Source organism: Doryrhamphus excisus, linkage group LG19 (assembly GCF_037039965.1).
Source record: "Doryrhamphus excisus strain RoL-2023G ecotype Guam linkage group LG19, RoL_Dexc_Guam_v1.1, whole genome shotgun sequence".
NCBI lineage: Eukaryota > Metazoa > Chordata > Actinopteri > Syngnathiformes > Syngnathidae > Doryrhamphus > Doryrhamphus excisus.
The window spans coordinates 7,395,685-7,415,000 of record NC_136375.1 but is presented as its reverse complement, the minus strand read 5'-3'; the positions used below and the strand labels follow the sequence as shown (position 1 = coordinate 7,415,000).

The window sequence follows — 19,316 nt, the reverse complement described above, 5'->3', positions numbered from 1 at the left end:
CGGCTTCAAACGCACACTAAATATAAAGGATTACAGCGAGGAAACAGAGACGTCATGTGATAGCCGCGAATACAAGCAGGACAGGTGGCTGACTGGAAAAAGGATTCTTGTTTTGGTGACCGTTTGGAAAAGGCGCCATGTTGTATTTACCGTTCTATTATCTTCATGGTAGCGGTACATCATATCACTGTATCTTATTTTGGACTGTTCCTGAGACCATTTTACTCTTGATGATATAACAGCTGCAGTACAGTATGTCACAAAAGTTCAGCATGGTACTCTCTCAGAGGGTGGGGGCGTAGCCAAGACCATACAGCGCATTAACAAGACATTGAGTGCACACGTAAATTAAAGTGTAGTATTAATAAAAGCCCAATACGACACTCACCTCACACATTTGTCCTGCGTACTCTGATGGACACTGACACACAAAGCCACCCAACACAGCATGGCACTGCCCTCCATTCAGGCACGGTCCACTGTCGCACTTATTCCTCTGGATTTCACAGTGAGAACCCACAAAGCCTGGTGGGCACTGGCAGCGGTATCCGTGTGGGCTCTCCTGAAGAAATAAGAAAAGATCCACACGTGTGTGAAAAAAACCCCAAACAAGAACATTCTCATGTGGTTATTTTGAATGCAAAATAACAAACCTTGCATGCAGCTCCGTTCTGGCATTGTCCTTTGCAGCCACTCATGTCTGATATGCAAGCAAATATGACACTTTAGCAAATCTTTATGAGTTCATCACATGATATGCGTGAAAACCAGACAAAGTTCGGAAAAAGGAAGATACAAGTTAAGCGGAAGAGACATTGTATGGAATAGATCATGCACTGGATCCAGAGTGGGCATGCAACTGGTTTCATGAGGGAACAACAGGACGACGGCACAAGTTTCCACATGTGAATAAATGAGTAAGCCTAAAGTACACCTAGGTTGTGAGTCCAGGAAGTGAATGGTGGCGTTTAGAATTAAAAAGGAAGAGTTTTGCTGGGACAAACATTAAGAAAGTGACTTTAAGGGTAAGAAAATACTGACTGATGTCACAGTTTTGTCCAGACCATCCCCGAAAACAGTCGCAGTGATATCCACCAATCAAATTTTTGCAAGAATAAGCGTTCACGCACGGCTTTCTTGCACACTCATTAGCATCTGTGAAAGCAGGTAGAAGGAGACCGCATCCATAAAAAGGGGACAAAGCAAGTAAAGCACATGAGTACGACCCCAAACATTATGGGTTGGAATTCAAATAAAAAGGCTAAGGTGCTTCATTTATAGGGTCATTCAATGTTGGACAAGGGTGAATAAATATGCTCATTACATATCTGCAGACTAATATTTCCTATATGGATAAATGACAAATGCACAATACACCCACAAGAACTGAAACAAAGAAAAAAACAACCTGATTTGTGGTAACAAGTGTACAAAAACACACCAAGCTACTAACTAATGTATTCACAATAGTAGCACAACATTTCATTGGGGGCAAAGTGGGGTTGCGTTCAATAATTCAAGTTAAATTCACGTGTTTTGAGTGTATTTTGGGATTTCCGAGCATACTTTAATGCAGAAAATTGTACTTCCGTATTAATATATTCGTTACCAAACACAATCCAACCCAACTGCTCGCTGCCAGATGTATTATTTATACACAAAGAGGTATTGATGCAACTCCATAGTAGAGGAGAACATGTTTGGTGAAGTTTGAAGCCGACAGAACGGCCACAAGGTGGCAGGAAGTGTATTTAATAAGAGCTCTAATGCATCTTTCCCATTGAAATACATCCTTATACACCCTGGACTGGTGGCCAGCCAATCACAGGGCACATATAGACAAATAACCATTCACACTCACATTCATACTAGCGAAAAATTTGGAGTAGCAAATTAACCTAGCATGTTTTTGGAATGTGGGAGGAAACCAAAGTACCCGGAGAGTTACGCAGTGCATGTGAATGCATCATTGTAAGGTCCTGCTCCGACATGATGAGCTTATACGGTTTTCATCGTACATTACAAATTTTGGAGCGCTCACAGGCTAAGCATTAAAATGCAATACTAATAGAGAAGTCACCAGTTATGCAGATTGTATGCAGTACAAAGATTGTGCATGCACACTTTGCCACATCGGGCTTCATAAAGTGTCTCTAAGGGGCTCAAAGAAACAAACAAAAGGTTGAAACGAGATGCAAATAACGGACGCCCACCACCTTCTACAGACATCTAAAGTGTTACAACAAAGCACTGCTGCTCAAATATCTAAAGGCAGGGTGAGGTGGGGGTGGGCAGACCGCAGGGGGTCCTGCTGCGCTCTCTCTCTCTCTCTCTCTCGCTCTCTCTCTCACACACACACACACACCTGTCTTCTTTCTGAAACCCTACACTTATCACACACATGCACACACACTCAACGCCAGGTAAGACAGGAAGCTGATTGCTCCTTGTAAGCGGAGATCTAAGCTGGTAAGATGAGACCCACTCTTGAGATCGTTTTTCCGACCAGCTCATCCCCACCCCCGAATGTTCTAACACACATACACGCACCAACTTTATTTACTACTTGTAAATTTTTGTTTGTCATGTCCGCTTTTGACAGGAGCCGGATGGGAGCTAATAAAAAAATGGAAAAAAAGTGGTGTGCATCTCAGGGTCATGGGTGAGCTGGAGCCTACCCCGACCGATTTGAGATGTTTTATCCCAAAAACAGGAAGAAGTAGCAAATAAACAATGCTCAAGGTGAAAATAAAAAATGTCACACAACAGGAAATGCAGTACCTCTACACACATGTGTTACATCCTTAGATGTAAAAGATGTAACTCACCTATCTGGCAGGTCTTTCCTTCCCACTCTGGAGGGCACACACACTCAAAGCCATCCTCCAGGTCCATGCAGGTTCCACCCCGGGCACATGGATTAGACGCACACTCGTCCAAATCTGAGTGGATGATTTCATTATTGAGATGATTTTCAAATATTTTGTCATACTAATAAATGACCAGAACTAAAAATGAGTCACTTTGCGGCAGGCCGCCACAAATGAGATTTGCACAGCACATCCTACCTATGGCCTAGTTACTCCATTCTGACTGCTGATTATGTGAATATTCTTTATCTTTATGTGTTACTATAACCCGTTTAAATATACTATATGTTCATCTATTCAAAACCCAACCAAAAAGAAACACATTGGTAAAGAATTGTTTTGCTTTTCATGCTTTTTCTCGCTCACTTTGTGTCACCCATGGAGTCCATAAAAATGACATTCACAAGCGTCAGAGTTGATGACCATGCATGCAGAATGTGAATGTGCAGTATAGTAAAGTGTATTGAGTAAAACACCAGAATGTCGGGTAAAAAAAAAATAAGCCAAGAGCAGCATAATAATGTTCAACTTTAAGTAGAAATGTATGGTTGCAATGTACCTCACAGGCATCCTGCAATTGTCCATGCTACTGATGCATAAACAGTATTTTTCGGTAAATTTTTTCGGGTAAAGTCAAAGTCAAAAAACTTTTCATGGTTTGCCTGGTCCTGCAACTTATACTCCAGAGCAACTTAAAGTCCCAAAAAACATAGCTGTGACCTGTGTTACTGCCAAAAAAGAAAAAAAATCACACAATAAAAGAAAGTATGTGTGGAGCAACTCACTGTGTGCACAGGTCGGACCCTCCCAGCCTGGCGGACACTGGCACTCAAACCCTGAGGGCCCTTCATGGCATGTACCACCGTTTGCACAAGGACTGGAAACACAGGAGTGCTCGGCTGATGGAGGCACCAACAAAAAGGTTAATTAAGTTGAGATGGTCAAAATGTATTCTTCCGAGCTTATTGGTCCAAATAACATCACATTCATTTTCTACCGCTTATTCTCACAGGGGTTGCTGGAGCCTATCCCAGCTGTCTTTGGGCTCCTGGACTGGTGGCCAGCCAATCACAGGGCACATATAGACAAACAACCATTCACACTCACATTCATACCTATGGACAATTTGGACCTAGCATGTTTTTGGAATGTGGAAGCCGGAGTACCCGGAGAAAACTCACGCATGCACGGGGAGAACATGCAAACTCCACACAGAGATGGCCGAGAATGGGATTGAACTCGGGTCTCCTAGCTGTGAGGCCTGCGTGCTAACCACTCGTCCGGCGTGCAGCCTAACATCACATTTAGACGCATTTTAGTAAGCGAACCGCACTCACCGATCTGACACGTTTTGCCAGAGTAGCCTTGTGGACAAGCGCAGTAGTACTCGTCTGGTTCGGTGTTCATGCACGTGCCTCCATTGACGCACGGCTGATGGCGACCGCAGTAATTCAAATCTGGAGTTGACCAGGAAACAAGTACATTTGGATTCATATAAGGAAGATATTTATTGTGAGCACTATTATGAATAACAATAAAGGAATACTCATAGCTTGCATACAATTTGAATGGCCCAGACTAATATCCCTGTTATTGTTATCTACTTCAGTAGTAAATATTATTGGTGGACCAGCCAGGACACCTCTCATGTTACACTAGAGTCCTGTGCTAAATGTTAGTGTACATAATGCGTACACAAAGTCATAATGTTATAATGGCAGAAAGTTTGTGTTCCCTTTGAAGGGACATGATTGTGTATTGGACCAGACTTGAGCATGACAAGCTCTTGGAGCAATATCAGCTTCCACCACGTCCTCAACTTGGCTAATTGGCTGCCAACATTCATCCCGCTGGTGCCAGGAGTTCCCGGGAAGCTTGTCGGCGTCCTCGTCTCAGTTATAGAGCACCAGCTGTCCGTTTGACGGGAAGCACTGAGTGTTTCCTCAAGCACTCTGCCACTCGGCATCACGAGAGGGTGGCTTACAGTATTTACAGGATGTGCTCAAGGAGTTAGCAACTTCAATTATTCATCAGAAAAAAAAAGATACTGTAAGTTTGTGTGTGTCCGCCCCCACTCCTCCCCACTTACAAAACACTTCAAACCCATTTCATTCTTGAAACCGGCTTCAGACCTGAAGGGCAGGTCACGCTAAAGGCGGCTAAATAAATAAATAAACAGGGATGAGTCTCCACCGGGGAGCTTTAGGACCAACTCTCATCCCCCAAAGTGCACTCAAGTGATGAAGACGATGTGTGGAGATCGAGTGTCCCCGCTGGTGCTCAAATCACACGCGCAGTAAAACTATACATGCAGTCGGAGAATGGGGAAAGACGTCTCTGACCTCGTTAGGATACACTGACACAAAATTCAGTACACATGAGGTGTGTACGGAACTACAGGCAGGAGTGGGCAAACTACGGCCCGGGGCCACATGCGGCCCAGCAAGGCGTTTGAATCCGGCCCACCAGTTGCTTTCTATGTATTTCAACTTTTAATGTACAAACTGGCAACATGACTTGCAAGTAGGATGTCTTATTTAGTAAAAATAACAACAAAACTGTCAAATTAAAATGACATAATTTGATGTGGTCTGATGTTTAAAGGGCTCCTGAAAAAAGCGACATGAGAACATACAGCTGATACTATAACACTTTTAACAAAATAAAAACAAATAATTCAAGGAAAATTATGAAGAGAAATATCTCAGGGAAGAACTACATTTGAAACACTTCTATGCTAGGACTACGTTAAAAAGCCATAGCATTTCAGTATGTGGAATGGATTGAGTAAGGACCTCAAACAATGCACAACGATGAGCCAATTCAAGAAACAATACAAGCAGTTGATGATTGCTAAATACAAGGATGAAGAGTCTTGAACCAGTCATGATGTGCTATATATATCACTATATTGACACTTACTATGGTACACATTATGTCATTGTATGGTCATATCACCTTGTACTTCATAATAATGCATTATTTAAAAAAAAACTGTATTATAGAAAGCAGGAAGTGAACAAATGTAACAGTTACTGATTGTAAAAGTACCAGATGGAGGGGTAGGATTTAATAAGCTTTGCTTCTTCCTACTCCTTTTGGATATGTGGAACTGGGAACTGATTATGGGATGCACTCAGATGTAATCTGATGCATGTTCATATGAAATAAAACCATTACCATTAGCATAAAATAGTGTGTTTGTGTTAAATATAAATAAATATATGTTCTGGCCCCCCTGGACAATTTTGTTAACTCAATGCAGCCCACGAGTTAAAATATTTGCCCACCCCTGCTCTAATGACTATACTATAGAAAGTAAGCTTGGATATATCATTTAGAGTAGTTACTTTAAAGTATAATATTGTCCCTTGAGAAGTCATTGTCCGTGTTGACATATTGCTCCTTAAATAAAAGGAACAAATAGCTCGAGGGTACCTGCAGCATGAGAGAGCGTGCCAATTATGTTAGCGTGGGAGGGGAAGACACAAAACCTTGTGCATACCTTTATCGCACAGCAGGCCACCCCAGTTCCTCTCGCAGTTGCACTGCCAGGGGACGCTGCAAGTGCCGTGAACGCATCCGGGGAACACCGCACATTCGTCGCAGAACTGACCCTGCCAGCCGTATTTACACCTGGACACACAGACGCCAAAACAACATTGTCAATTACTGTATAGTAATATATACGTATATATTGATATTGACTCTAGATGAATCCATGATAAGAAGGAATGGCATTCCAACAATTTCCTATCAACCAACCATTAAAACTGCCTGTTCAAACAGACAAGAAGTAGGCTAGAAAGGCGGCGGAGCGTGAGGTTCTAAGCTAAACTTCATCCCACTCAAATGCCCAAGCATAGTGTAACCAAATACACTCCAGCCTACAGATTTGTGTTGAGAAACACGAGCATGTCAGTGCTTGAACGCAGCCTAGTGACAGTCAAGATGAAAACACCCACTCTCAAACTACCAGAGTCCAGGTAGATGCAGACGCACGTATGCGCTAACCTTACCAGTCAACTAATACTGATATATTTATTTTGCATCATTTCTTCTGCAGCCAGTTGCCAGGTAGTGAAATTAATTTTTGATGCATTTTTATGGGTTTTTTTTAAGTCTAATATACTATATTACATGGATTACATGGGAGGTGCTGTAGCAGCCTGAGAAAAATAAATAACCTTTCTGTAACATTCCAGCAAGCTTAATACATAAATGTTTTATTTCATCGCTAGTTTGGTATATGTCAATATTATGGCACAAAATGGCATTGTGCCAAATTTTGTGCATTCTTACATACAAAAGAAGAGGCTCTGGAGAAGCTCTCTGTATGTTCTCAACTCCTGTTTCAAATACATTTAGATTAAGTTAACTTTCTATTGAGGCGGCACGGTGGTCTAGTGGTTAGTGGTACTCCGGTTTCCTCCCACATTCCAAAAACATGCTAGGTTAATTAGCGACTCCAAATTGTCCATAGGTATGAATGTGAGTGTGAATGGTTGTTTGTCTATATGTGCCCAGTGATTGGCTGGCCACCAGTCCAGGGTGTACCCCGCCTCTCACCCGAAGACAGCTGGGATAGGCTCCAGCACCCCTCATGAGGAAAAAGCGGTAGAAAATGAATGAATGAATGAACTTTCTATTGTTGAAGTCATGTCATCTTTAGACCATGAAGTACAACAGCGCCTCTGCTGGTTGCATTTAAGTACTGCAAGTAAAAAAAATAAATAAAAATCAGTGTCAGAGCTTTCGTCAACCCATCCCAAAACGCCCTTGCCAACTAATCTTAGTGGCGGGTTACATTCCAGGGCAGAAGAGGTTAAGAATACTTCCAGCTAGCTCCTGTCTGGCCTGGGGAGGGGTGTCTGTAGGTCTTTGTGGGTCTGGAGACGGCTGAGTGTTTACAGAGGCTGTGTGCACGCGCCTGCCGCTTCATGACAGCACTCGGCTATTCCAAGGCTGCGGTGTCGTCGAGCCAGCTGTCTTGTCAATTGACTCCTATTTTGAGGCCGAACTCCTTCAGACGGCACCGCCAGCACTCAGAGAGACAAGGTCTTTGAACGTCTCTTGGAATACCTGACATGCTTTCTAACAAGGTGTCGCTGTCTTAATAACATTCAAATTCTCTAAATCCATCAAATTCAAGCAGGATCAAGTCCATTACTCGGTGCATCGTGGCACCTTGACATGTCAAGAGGTTGTCAAATGTTCCGGAGTGGTGAAATACGCCGTTTCACCATTTATTTACCCTAAGGACACGGCGAGCCTCTCACAAATATGTCATGACAAGCCTAATGTGTGCCAATATAAACCCCTCAATGCCACAACCTCTCAACCAGCAGCTTTTGTGATTCTCAAAGGCCCGTGGCTAAATGGGACGGTGCAAAGCCCACAAAATTGATGAAATAAAGGCAATGAAAGGCCTTGAGATCACAAGGGATTTATTGTGGGCTTTCTGTGACCCGAGGCTTCATTAAATTCATGCCACAGCAGGAAGAATCTTTACTGCTGCTCCTTTACTCATATCACTTTTCCCGTCTGTCGGGACCTGACATTTCAGGAGAAGAAGATGCCTTGCTCCCTTGTCTGCCTGCTAACTGGAGTCTGCCCCTCCTACTATTCAACTCTACACGTACCACATCGTCACCATTCAAAGCAAAAGGAAACGTTTCAGTGCAACTTTTAATTGTCTTGCCCTTGAGGACTGCATTGCAGACGCAAGGAGGCATGACGATTCCCGGCACGTTTACAGAGCTCACACTGACATCTCCTTGTCTCGGGAGTGGGAATAAAAAATGCCCGCAAGACGGGGGAAAAAAAAAACTGTCTTTGTTTGGCATCCTTTATACATCAACATTAATAATAATTAACTGATCAATTAAAGTGTAATAATTCAGCCCATTGTGAGAAACTGAATGTTGCATAATGTTGCCAATGCCTTGAAGCAACTGAGGAAAAATAGAGTGCACTATTTGGTGCCACCAGTAGAGGCGCTGCTGATTCAGCCCTAACACCACACCATAAGCCAAACGCGCTCAAATTACTTTGAGCATAAAAAAACCTGCTCATGACTTTCTAAAGATGGGTTTTTTACCATTATTAGAGCTCTGTAGAGATTAAATAACACCCCTATAGTCACCTTTACATTCCTACTATTTTTGGTTTGAACCAATTGCACAGGCTTGGGGATCACTGCAGGATGGTTTTTTTTTACCATTATTAGAGCTCTGTAGAGATGAAATAACACCCCTATAGTCACCTTTACAGTCCTACTATTTTTGGTTTGAACTGATTGCACAGGCTTGGGGATCACTGTAGGATGTTTTTTTACCATTATTAGAGCTCTGTAGAGATGAAATAACACCACTATAGTCACCTTTACAGTCCTACTATTCTTGGTTTGAACCGATTGCACAGGCTTGGGGATCACTGTAGGATGGGTTTTTTTTTTTTACCATTATTAGAGCTCTGTAGAGATGAAATAACACCCCTATAGTCACCTTTACAGTACTACTATTTTTGGTTTGAACTGATTGCACAGGCTTGGGGATCACTGTAGGATGTTTTTTTTACCATTATTAGAGCTCTGTAGAGATGAAATAACACCCCTATAGTCACCTTTACAGTCCTACTATTCTTGGTTTGAACCGATTGCACAGGCTTGGGGATCACTGCAGGATGTTTTTTTTTTTTACCATTATTAGAGCTCTGTAGAGATGAAATAACACCCCTATAGTCATCTTTACAGTCCTACTATTCTTGGTTTGAACTGATTGCACAGGCTTGGGGATCACTGTAGGATGTTTTTTTTTACCATTATTAGAGCTCTGTAGAGATGAAATAACACCCCTATAGTCACCTTTACAGTCCTACTATTCTTGGTTTGAACCGATTGCACAGGCTTGGGGATCACTGCAGGATGTTTTTTTTTTTTACCATTATTAGAGCTCTGTAGAGATGAAATAACACCCCTATAGTCATCTTTACAGTCCTACTATTCTTGGTTTGAACTGATTGCACAGGCTTGGGGATCACTGCAGGATGTTTTTTTTTTTTTACCATTATTAGAGCTCTGTAGAGATGAAATAACACCCCTATAGTCACCTTTACAGTCCTACTATTCTTGGTTTGAACCGATTGCACAGGCTTGGGGATCACTGCAGGGGCGTAAGAGACAACCGCTGCTCATTGCATATAGCTAATTAGTTTGCATCCACTTTTTGTTTGAAACTTTCAAACTGTGCAGGGAAGGAGGACAAAGTAAGAAGCCCAAAATTTGGACATTTGAGGCATAGGATCCACCATACCTGCGATCCTAGTGAGGACAAGCGGTATCAAAAATGGATGGATTTGTGGTGTTGGGTCAAACTTTGGGAATAAATTACAGCGCCACCATGTGGTGTAGTGGTCATAAACGTAATAGAACACGCAACACCGAATAAATGCAGCTTTTGTCACATGTTCACCCTTTTGAGTGCAGCAGTTCAGACGTAGAAGAGCGAGTTCGCATGCACATATCTAATCTATGGTGGGAACTTCATCAATACAGCTGCTAAGAACATTCAATGTTCATTTTTCCACAAAAATACGATGCAGCCGAGGCTCCCGAATTGGCCCCGCAACACGCCCCTAAACAACCTTTCCTCATAACTACTGTTGCCCCCATTTGAGAAATATCACTACATCAAGCCTTTTCAACATTCCACACTACAAAACAAGTATAAAAATATAATTGGTACTGATATTGGATCAGAATAATATTGTGATTGGCCGATACTCAAGGGTGCATGTCGGTATTGCATCAGAAGTGAGAAGGTTGCATCAGGCCACCCCCCAAAGATAGAGTGGTGTACTATTACAGATACAGTACAGTACAGTATATTTAATAGTCCAGTGCCTCCTGATACTTAATACTGCTTGGACAAAATACTACATTGTACAAAAGAGTATCTTACTTGCATTCCCCTGGAGCTGTGCAGCCCCCATGTAGCAGGTTACAACCTTGTTTGCAGATTGCTAAAAAAATGAAGAAAACAAAGGTAAGACAAACAACCAGCAATTGAAATAATGTAGAATGTATATGAATAAACAAAAGAGGAAGTGCAGGGCAGTCATTAGCAAGGCTTAGTTTGGAACAAGTGCAACAGGACGTCATGATTCATGCCCCCAACCCCCCAGTTGGGGGGTTAAAGAGGGCACAAGTTTATAGCCTCCATGTGCAGGAAAAACAAACCAAGCCCAAGAACATATCAGTTCCTCACCTGTCCTACAATCAGGACCCATCCAGCCCTCCAGGCAAACCTTGGCTCCCGACTGCTCGCAGCCATAGTGGCCAAAGTAGTTGTCGCGAGGAACACACAGTTTATTGCACTTGTTGCCATAGTAATTGTCATCACACCGCACCCGAATGCGGTAAATGATGCGAGCCACTGGCCCGTCGTAGGGTATGGTCTGCCAGGGGTCGCCGGGGTTAACCATGCCCGTGTGGGCAGCTCGCTCGATCAGCAGCTCCTCGTCATCTGCAACGGAGAATCAAATAATTACAAAAAATTATAGCCGCTGGATGATTGATTGTTCTATTTTCTGGTGTTCTGAGTTCACTGGTCATAATGTCATAGCATCATATTTGTACCTGAACAAATGGCTAATATAGTCATAAAGTCATTAGTCAATGTATCACTGTGAAAAGATAAAATCGACAAAAAACACATCACTGCCTCCTACAGGACTGAAAAGGAACAGCAATGCTCACAGAAAAAAAAAAGATGTATAAGGTATTTTCTTGCTCCATTTGTCTATTTTCTGAACTATAGTATTTAACTATAGTAAGTATGTACAAAAAAACATACATAAGTCGTACTGGAGTATAAGTCGCATTTCTTGCGGGTAATTTATTTGACAAACTACGTGACCAAAACAGACATTACGCCATTTTGGAAGGCAAGTTCTAACATGAATAAAAGAATAGAGAACAGGCTGAATAGGTGTAAGATATGCTAACACAATGCTTATTCAGCTACACGAATAATAAACACAAACAGAAAAGATGTCCAGTGTAACAGTTTTTCCATTTATAAGTCGCTCTGGAGTATAAGTCACAGGAATAGCCAACCTATGAAAAAAAGTGTGACTTATAGTCTGGAAAATACTGTAGTATTATGAGCTGCCAAGCAATGACTTGTATAATTACGGTTTAGCCAACACACAACGAGTTCCACTGGTGTACAATTGAACTGTATAAATCATAAAGAAAATTCAAAGTACGCTCACGTTTATCTGTGATTGATGCATGTATTTGTGGCTGACGACAGAACACAGCCCGTTTATCACAGTGGGATTGAAGCTCATAAACAATTTTTGTGGAAATGGAGGGTCTCATTTCCTTTCCGCCATTGCTTTGCAATGCAGTACAGACAGTTTTGAAGTGTGTGCGCGTACACACACACACACACACTTTCCTCTACCGGGGGACTGACACAATGTCAGACAGAATTAAATAACAATAACAAATGTAACCCCCGGCATTTGCCAGATAGAGAACAATGGGCTGCGGGCCCAAGCCGGGCTCTGCTACTTCGGTGTCTAAACAGCAAGCCCAGCCGCCCAGTCCACTCCACTTCCTGCTCGATAAACACAAGGAAAACAGCCGGCTGCCTTTCCTGAGGACGCGGAGGGGGGGTGGGGGTGAGGGGGAGCGAATTGGAGGATGTGATGCTGGAGGAGAGGAATCTCACTGACACACTGGCGGGCCTCTTACGTAGGACAAGACAGGAGACGGATGCTGACTCAGGTCAGGATTCTACTCTGATGTCTCACAGATACAGAATAGGTCCATGCATGCACGGATATAAAATATATTCACTGACTTTTTAATAATGTTCCAACAGTAATATACGGCCTTACAGCCTGTTTACGAGCACAAACGTAAGATCTTCCTCGCTTGGTTGCTGCACTTTTAAGAGAGGAAGCACTCAAAGGGTAAGTTTTAAATCCAAATGATCCCACCCTGAACAAAGAAGGCTTCGCTACACCTCTTAAATTAATAGTTGGATCAGACGAACCGCTCATTAAAGCTACCATCTTTCGGCCAACACATTATCATGGGACCTCTGTGTGCCGTAGAAAATGGATGGATGGATGTTCTAATCATTTTTTTAATAATAATAATTTTTTTTTATTATTCTTAGAGTCCTCTAGACATGGAATTACACCCATATAGTCAGCTTTACATTTGTATTTTTACCCATTATAGTGGACAAATACGACTTGTGCTTATGTGTGTTGCAATAAATGTCTTCCGGATGCGTGGACTTCCAAACAGGAAGTGACACTGGGGTTTCAGAGTTGTGTTTTAGCTGGATTGTGGCCACAGCAGTAGCCTGTGTTGTTATTACGATGACTATTAATATTATTACTCCGTGTTTACGGCGATGAAGTCTAATGATTGACTAACCAAACAGTTACTGACACCTAGTGACCAATGTAGTAATGTAATTCTTAATTCCTTTTGTTTGCATTTCAGTTAATTTAGACATTTTTATGCTCGACAGTGTTTAATTTAGGCAAAAACATTCTAACGTATATTTTGACTAATAAGTCATATTCGACCAGGACACAGTATGCTTTATTAATTAATTATTGTATGTCTGTGGCAATTAAAATTGAAGTAAAATATCAGGGACATAAATCAGAGCCTTGAGGTTCCCCACTGTATGGCGGGAATGAGTTTCACATAAAACATTATTTGAAAAGTTTCCTCAACAAAGGTGAAAGCAGCAGAATAGTTCACTTTTTTTAAAAAAAAGGTGTCTATTTGAGTTAAATAAACCAAGTTAATGAATGTGCTTCATGCTACAACAATGCTAAATCAACATCACTGGTGTGACCAAACTGTTGCACCAGTCCAAGCAGCAGCTATGAAATGTACCACAACAAACAGAAGCTCTAGAAGATCTTTACATTGTATTGTATATTCAACCCATGATATCAAGACGGAAGTCAGCTGATGTCTACGATGCAACCCACAAGGCAACTACACTGCATAACATAAGCAGCAATAATCGCTTATATCATTTGGCATGGTTGTTGTACTCCATCCATCCATTTTCTATGCCGCTTATACTCATTAGTGTCACTGGGGTATGCTGGAGCCAATCCCAGCTTACTTTGGTGACCAATTAACTTAACATGCATGTTTTGGGAACGTGAGAGGACAAAATCTACGCACGGGGAGAACACACAAACTCCCAAGTGGAGATTTGAAATCAGATTTTCCCCATTTCCTGACCAACATGTGGTGGCCAACATGCTAATTACGAATCCACTGTGCGGCCCTCTGTTGTGGTACTGTATGAGTTTGTCACCAAATTACCAAATCTATCTGTGTCGGTCTAAATGTATAAGTGGCGGGCCGCCACAAATAAATAAATATAAAGTAAAGTAAACACATAAATACGTAAATACCAAAAACAACACATTTTAACTCATTCCCTGCCAAAGACGTATATATATATATATATATATATATATTTTAAATTTTTTTTGCGCAAGATGCACAAATAGTTGATGATGCAACTCAACATTAGAAGAGAGCATATGCGAGTGAAGTTTTAAGCAGAAAAAACATCCACACGGTTGAAATACTGTACATGCTCCTTAGCAACCAGGAAGTGAAAAGGCATCTCGTTGTTTTTTGCAAATAAGATTACACATTAAAGGGAATTTTTTTTGCATTTATACTTTTTTTTTTCAACCCAACTGCTCACTTGCAAAAATGTATTTATACGACTTTTACAGGGGTTTTTTGCACGATGTGATGATGTAACACCATAGTAGGAGAGAGCATGTTTGGTGCAGTTTTAAGAGTCTAATCTTTCTTTTGGTATCTACCATGTCTACATAACAAAATAATTAGTGTGCCTTGAAAAATCAAAAAGTCAAAATCATCCAAAATGGACGGCCTTTGAAAAAATGCCTGGGATTGAATGAGTTAATCAGATTTAGTTGAAAACAGTGTTGATCCTTGATCATCACAAGTACAGAAAGCGGAGACAACCCCGGGCAAGAAGCTAATCACAGCCATGATGTCAAATTCTATTTCTTCCCCATTGTCTGCCTCATGAGTGGAGGTGTGTTTGATGTCGTGGACTAAACAGGATGTGATGGCTTCTGACAAATAAAAGTAGACAGCTCGAACAGAGCGGTATGGACAGTCATCCATGTTGCCATGCACACACAAGCATATGATATACAAGGACACCTGAATGATGCCAAGGTATCAAGGGTGAACGCCAACATTTATAGTCCTCAAAAGATTCCTCCCCAAAGCGGGGCTACCGCTCAGACGGGAAAAAGGGGGATGTACAGGAGTCGAGGAAGCGGACATTTCCAAAGGAAAACAGGATACAGCTGGCCAAGTACTGACCAGCGCAAGCCGACATTTCTGCTTGTATTGTATACAGGGCGTCTTGGGAAGTTAAAATGCACATTGCAACACGGAGCATTTCCTACAGTAAAATATTGCAATCACAATACAAAATACAAGGAAAAGTCTATGTTATCTGGTAGAAAAACCTGTTCAAGTCACTAAACACACAAGCATTAGCATTGGGGTGTCTTCACTTACTGTGACGGGTGATGTTGTCCCAGTCCCAGGCCTCAACAATTAAGGTGTATGTCCGCTGTAGAAGAAAAAACACACAAATTAACATTTTTTGCATCCAGTACACATGTATGCACTCCATTGTGATTATATCGACAATTCATCATTTCCAATTTTTTTCTAACTTTCAGTACGTTCAAAAAGTGTTCTGCAATGTCTTACATTTTGACTCAAAAACATTAAAAAGGCTTGAACTCGTCAAGGGGAAAATGGCTCCCACCAAATGAGAGGTCCATTAACAAAAGGTCACTTTGCCAATATTAGCTACAGTATGAGAGCTGAATTCAGTCTGGCTCCGTCCGTGCTTGCCAGGCACTGAGGTAGAGTAAATAAGCAGCTAATGGGATTATCTTGTTTCAGTTATGCTTTGCTTTTTCCGAACACATCATGCAACGGATTAAAAGAAACACTCCCTGCTATGTTGTTAAAAAGATAAGGGTTGACTGTGGATACTGTGGAGGCTATGCATGGCTATTTATGAAACGTACCACAACAAAGTAACTACAGCTTGCATTCACCTACTAAGTTAGACAGCTGGGATAGGCTCCAGCATATCAGCGACCCCAGTGAGGATAACTGGTAGAGAAATTGCTAGGGAAGATGTACATTTTATTCCAATGTTGCACTTGCGGACTCCTGTAGGTTCACATTATAGCTACCGAGGTCATACGGCACAACGGAAAGAGTCGTTTGAGTCTCAATGGGAGTGGACTGGATCGGGACCGTAGGTGCACCGTAGTCCGTGTGAACCCGGCGTTAATGAGGTCAGCAAACGTAGCTGGGAGAATATCAGCAAAGTAGCCAAAAGAGCATCAGCGAACGTAGCAGTCTCCACACATGACACATTGCTTACTCTGACACCTTCACGGCCCCACAAAAAAGTCAGACACCACAAACCTTTAACACTATACAGAGGAGTATTGCAACCCGGAAGTTCTGTACTGTCCGACTGAACATTTGATGATATTCTTTAGGCCAGTAATCACTTTTGTTCATTAAAGCAATTGTTGATCGACCGCCTTCTCATTATTCTTATAGCATCTGTAGACTAGACAATAATTATTATTATACTAATATTAAAGCAAACAGATCTCTGGTATGGGAATAATGTTGTTACAGATATCCAAACTCAGGTATTAGGATCAGATCGTACGTGAAAAAACATGGCTTGGTGCATCCTAAAATTATAATTAAATTAAATTATATTGCAGTGACCTGAAAACAATACTTAACAATACTTATCACCTCGTACTTCGGTACGAGGTGCATAAAAAAAAAAACTTGTATTATGGAAAGCAGGAAGTGAACAAATGTAACAGTTACAGATTGTAAAAGTACCAGATGGAGGGGTAAGATTTAATAAGCTTTGCTTCTTCCTACTCCTTTTGGACATGTGGAACTGGGAACTGATTATGGGATGCACTCAATTGTAATCTGATGCATGTTCAAATGAAATAAAACCATTACCATTAGCATAACATGACAAGTCTTTTCTTCTGGTCACTCACAAACATCACACACTGGTCTGTCAAATCTCAAAATAATTTAACAAATCAATTTTGCAAAGCTACCAATGGTGTGTGCGTGTACACACACACGCTCCATAAGGGTAATCTAGCCGGTGTACTGCATGGCACACTGCTAGGCAACCAGCTGACCTAAATAGCAGTCATTACGTCACCACCAGAGACAGTTGTAGTAGCCACAGTGTGACCTCTACTGTAATGTCACTGACCGGACATTAGACCACAGAGGAGTCTGGGCAGGGGGGCGGTGGGGGCCATAACGCCAGAATTGCAACTTGCGGTTGTTCAAATGAAGCGGGAAAGAGAAATTGCAGGGAGGAGGAGGAGGAGGAGAAGGAGGGTGATGTGTCAAATGTGTGCGTTGTTGATCAGGGGGAACCAACAAGCCGCTAGGCTGGTTGCTGCTGGGTTGCAGGATTAAGAAGGCTTGTCTGGCTGTGGGTGGTGGCGGGAGGAAGGGGGGGGGGGGTGTTATTGAGGAGAAGAGACCACAGGGGTGAAGAGGAGAGGAGGATGGCACACAGGGTCTGGACTTCAGGGACAACCACTTCAGATTGGTTCTCAAGAAGTGACGTTGGGAGGTGAGTTGGGGCGGGGTGTTGGGGGGGGGGGGGGGCTCATGAAAAGTCACTCTACCATTACCATTCTGCATCCGAGCACGGACGCATAACAGATGCAGCCTCCATGATGGATTATTTGACATGAACGTGGATCATCCCACGACATGTAACCCGGCTTCTGACCTTTCCACCTACACCCCCTCCCCCATCACAATAGAGTAGGCCGTTCTGAGCATGTGGGTGGGTGTGCACGTATGCCAACGCACACAAGACGTACTTGCAGTGGCAAATACACACATGAATACACACCCTTAAATGATTCACAATCAATGACAGGTGTCCAAACTCTACCTCCGCACCTTCTGTGCTGGATCGCTAGTCAGGTTTCCATGCATGCCTCCGTGTTGTCAACGCCGGTGTAAACTATCGGCGCAGTCCGTGTGTGCGATGGGCTTCAGCAAAGCCACGGACTTGTCTGGTTTCCCACAGACCATCCCAGTCTGTGATTAGCTGGATTAAGTGACAGCTGCCCAAATGGTCGGAACAAGATAGATGATGGTCGGGAGGTGGGGATGGAGTGGGGGGAGGAAAGGCTACTGAACAAAGACCCTTGTTCCAACACCATAACTCACCCCCATACCAATCAAAACCATTGTCCAAGATGAGACGCAGCTTTGAGGACAATTAGCAATCAGCGTTTGCATCGCCGAGTCAGGCCAGATTAGGTGAATGGAGTCAAAAAGACAAAAAAAAAGTCCAAAAAGGATCCATTAAACAGGTTGCAAAATACAGCAACTCTTCAACTTTAACTTTCCGAAATAAGCTGTATTCCAGAATCAAGCGAATAAAAGACTGAAGACGCTACTGTCAGTCAAATCTCCAAAACCCTCTTTAGCCCTTCCCTCTACTGGATTAGAGGATTTACCAAGAGAAATCCTAGTTTTTAAGTGAATAAGGGGGGCATGTTTGAAAAAAAAAGGGTGTTTCTGTGTCATGCAGTCGCTGATTTAACACTTGCATGCATTCACCTGATGTACGTACATCACTAATATCTATAGCAGGGGTCTCAAACTCGCGGCCCGCGGGCCAAATGCGGCCCGCGAGACGCTAGTTTGAGGCCACCCACCTTCAATACTAAAGTTTAATGTTAAAATGACAGCTTAAAGCTGTGTGCACACCGGACACAATTAACATGATTTTGCCCCGCCCATACTGTTACCCTACCCTGTTACCCCGCCCTGTTTTGCTTTGGATTAGCAATGAAGCTAAAGGCTTATGACGCTGGGTACAAATAAATGCAGGAAATGATTTGGAATAAAACGGAAAATACACGTCAAGATAAAGCATCTCATCAAACATGTTGTTAAAGTTACGACGCTGCTCCCAGATGGAACTGAGTACGATGCTAACTTGCTAATTGGGTCAAATTATTAAGTTTCATTAATGTTCATGTTAAAGGTTAAATAACTGTTAATACTGTACATTTCAATCTGAAAAAAATAATTTCTCTACCAACTGTATGTTTTTCTTATTTGCTGTTTTATTATTATTTTACTTATTTATTATTGATTGATTAATTTATTGTCTTTATTCTTAATTTGTTTATTTTTATCTTATTTTCTGTATAGAAAAATAAAAATGAAGATATTTGAGAACAGTGGAATGTTTTATCAGATATTTTGGTGTGGAAAAC

The 19,316-nt window shown here is 42.0% G+C and overlaps 1 protein-coding gene across 3 annotated transcripts in view; it reads right to left on the bottom strand.

The window, feature by feature from the left end:
* The window catches only part of jag2b (jagged canonical Notch ligand 2b), a 51,419-nt gene that overhangs the window by 13,690 nt on the left and 18,413 nt on the right, over nucleotides 1-19,316 (bottom strand). The window contains exons 1-11 of one of the 3 annotated variants that reach the window (XM_058056630.2): nucleotides 15,700-16,045; nucleotides 15,502-15,556; nucleotides 11,138-11,395; nucleotides 10,832-10,892; nucleotides 6,376-6,506; nucleotides 4,208-4,327; nucleotides 3,656-3,769; nucleotides 2,829-2,942; nucleotides 1,042-1,155; nucleotides 654-700; nucleotides 389-562 (exon numbers count right to left, since the gene is read on the bottom strand). In XM_058056630.2, coding sequence (XP_057912613.2) covers nucleotides 389-562; nucleotides 654-700; nucleotides 1,042-1,155; nucleotides 2,829-2,942; nucleotides 3,656-3,769; nucleotides 4,208-4,327; nucleotides 6,376-6,506; nucleotides 10,832-10,892; nucleotides 11,138-11,395; nucleotides 15,502-15,556; nucleotides 15,700-15,717 — 1,206 coding nt within the window. In that variant the 5' untranslated portion in view covers nucleotides 15,718-16,045. Of the gene's footprint in view, nucleotides 1-388; nucleotides 563-653; nucleotides 701-1,041; nucleotides 1,156-2,828; nucleotides 2,943-3,655; nucleotides 3,770-4,207; nucleotides 4,328-6,375; nucleotides 6,507-10,831; nucleotides 10,893-11,137; nucleotides 11,396-15,501; nucleotides 15,557-15,699; nucleotides 16,046-19,316 lie in introns of those variants that run through there. The other 2 variants (XM_058056627.2, XM_058056629.2) reach the window with 2 other exon arrangements.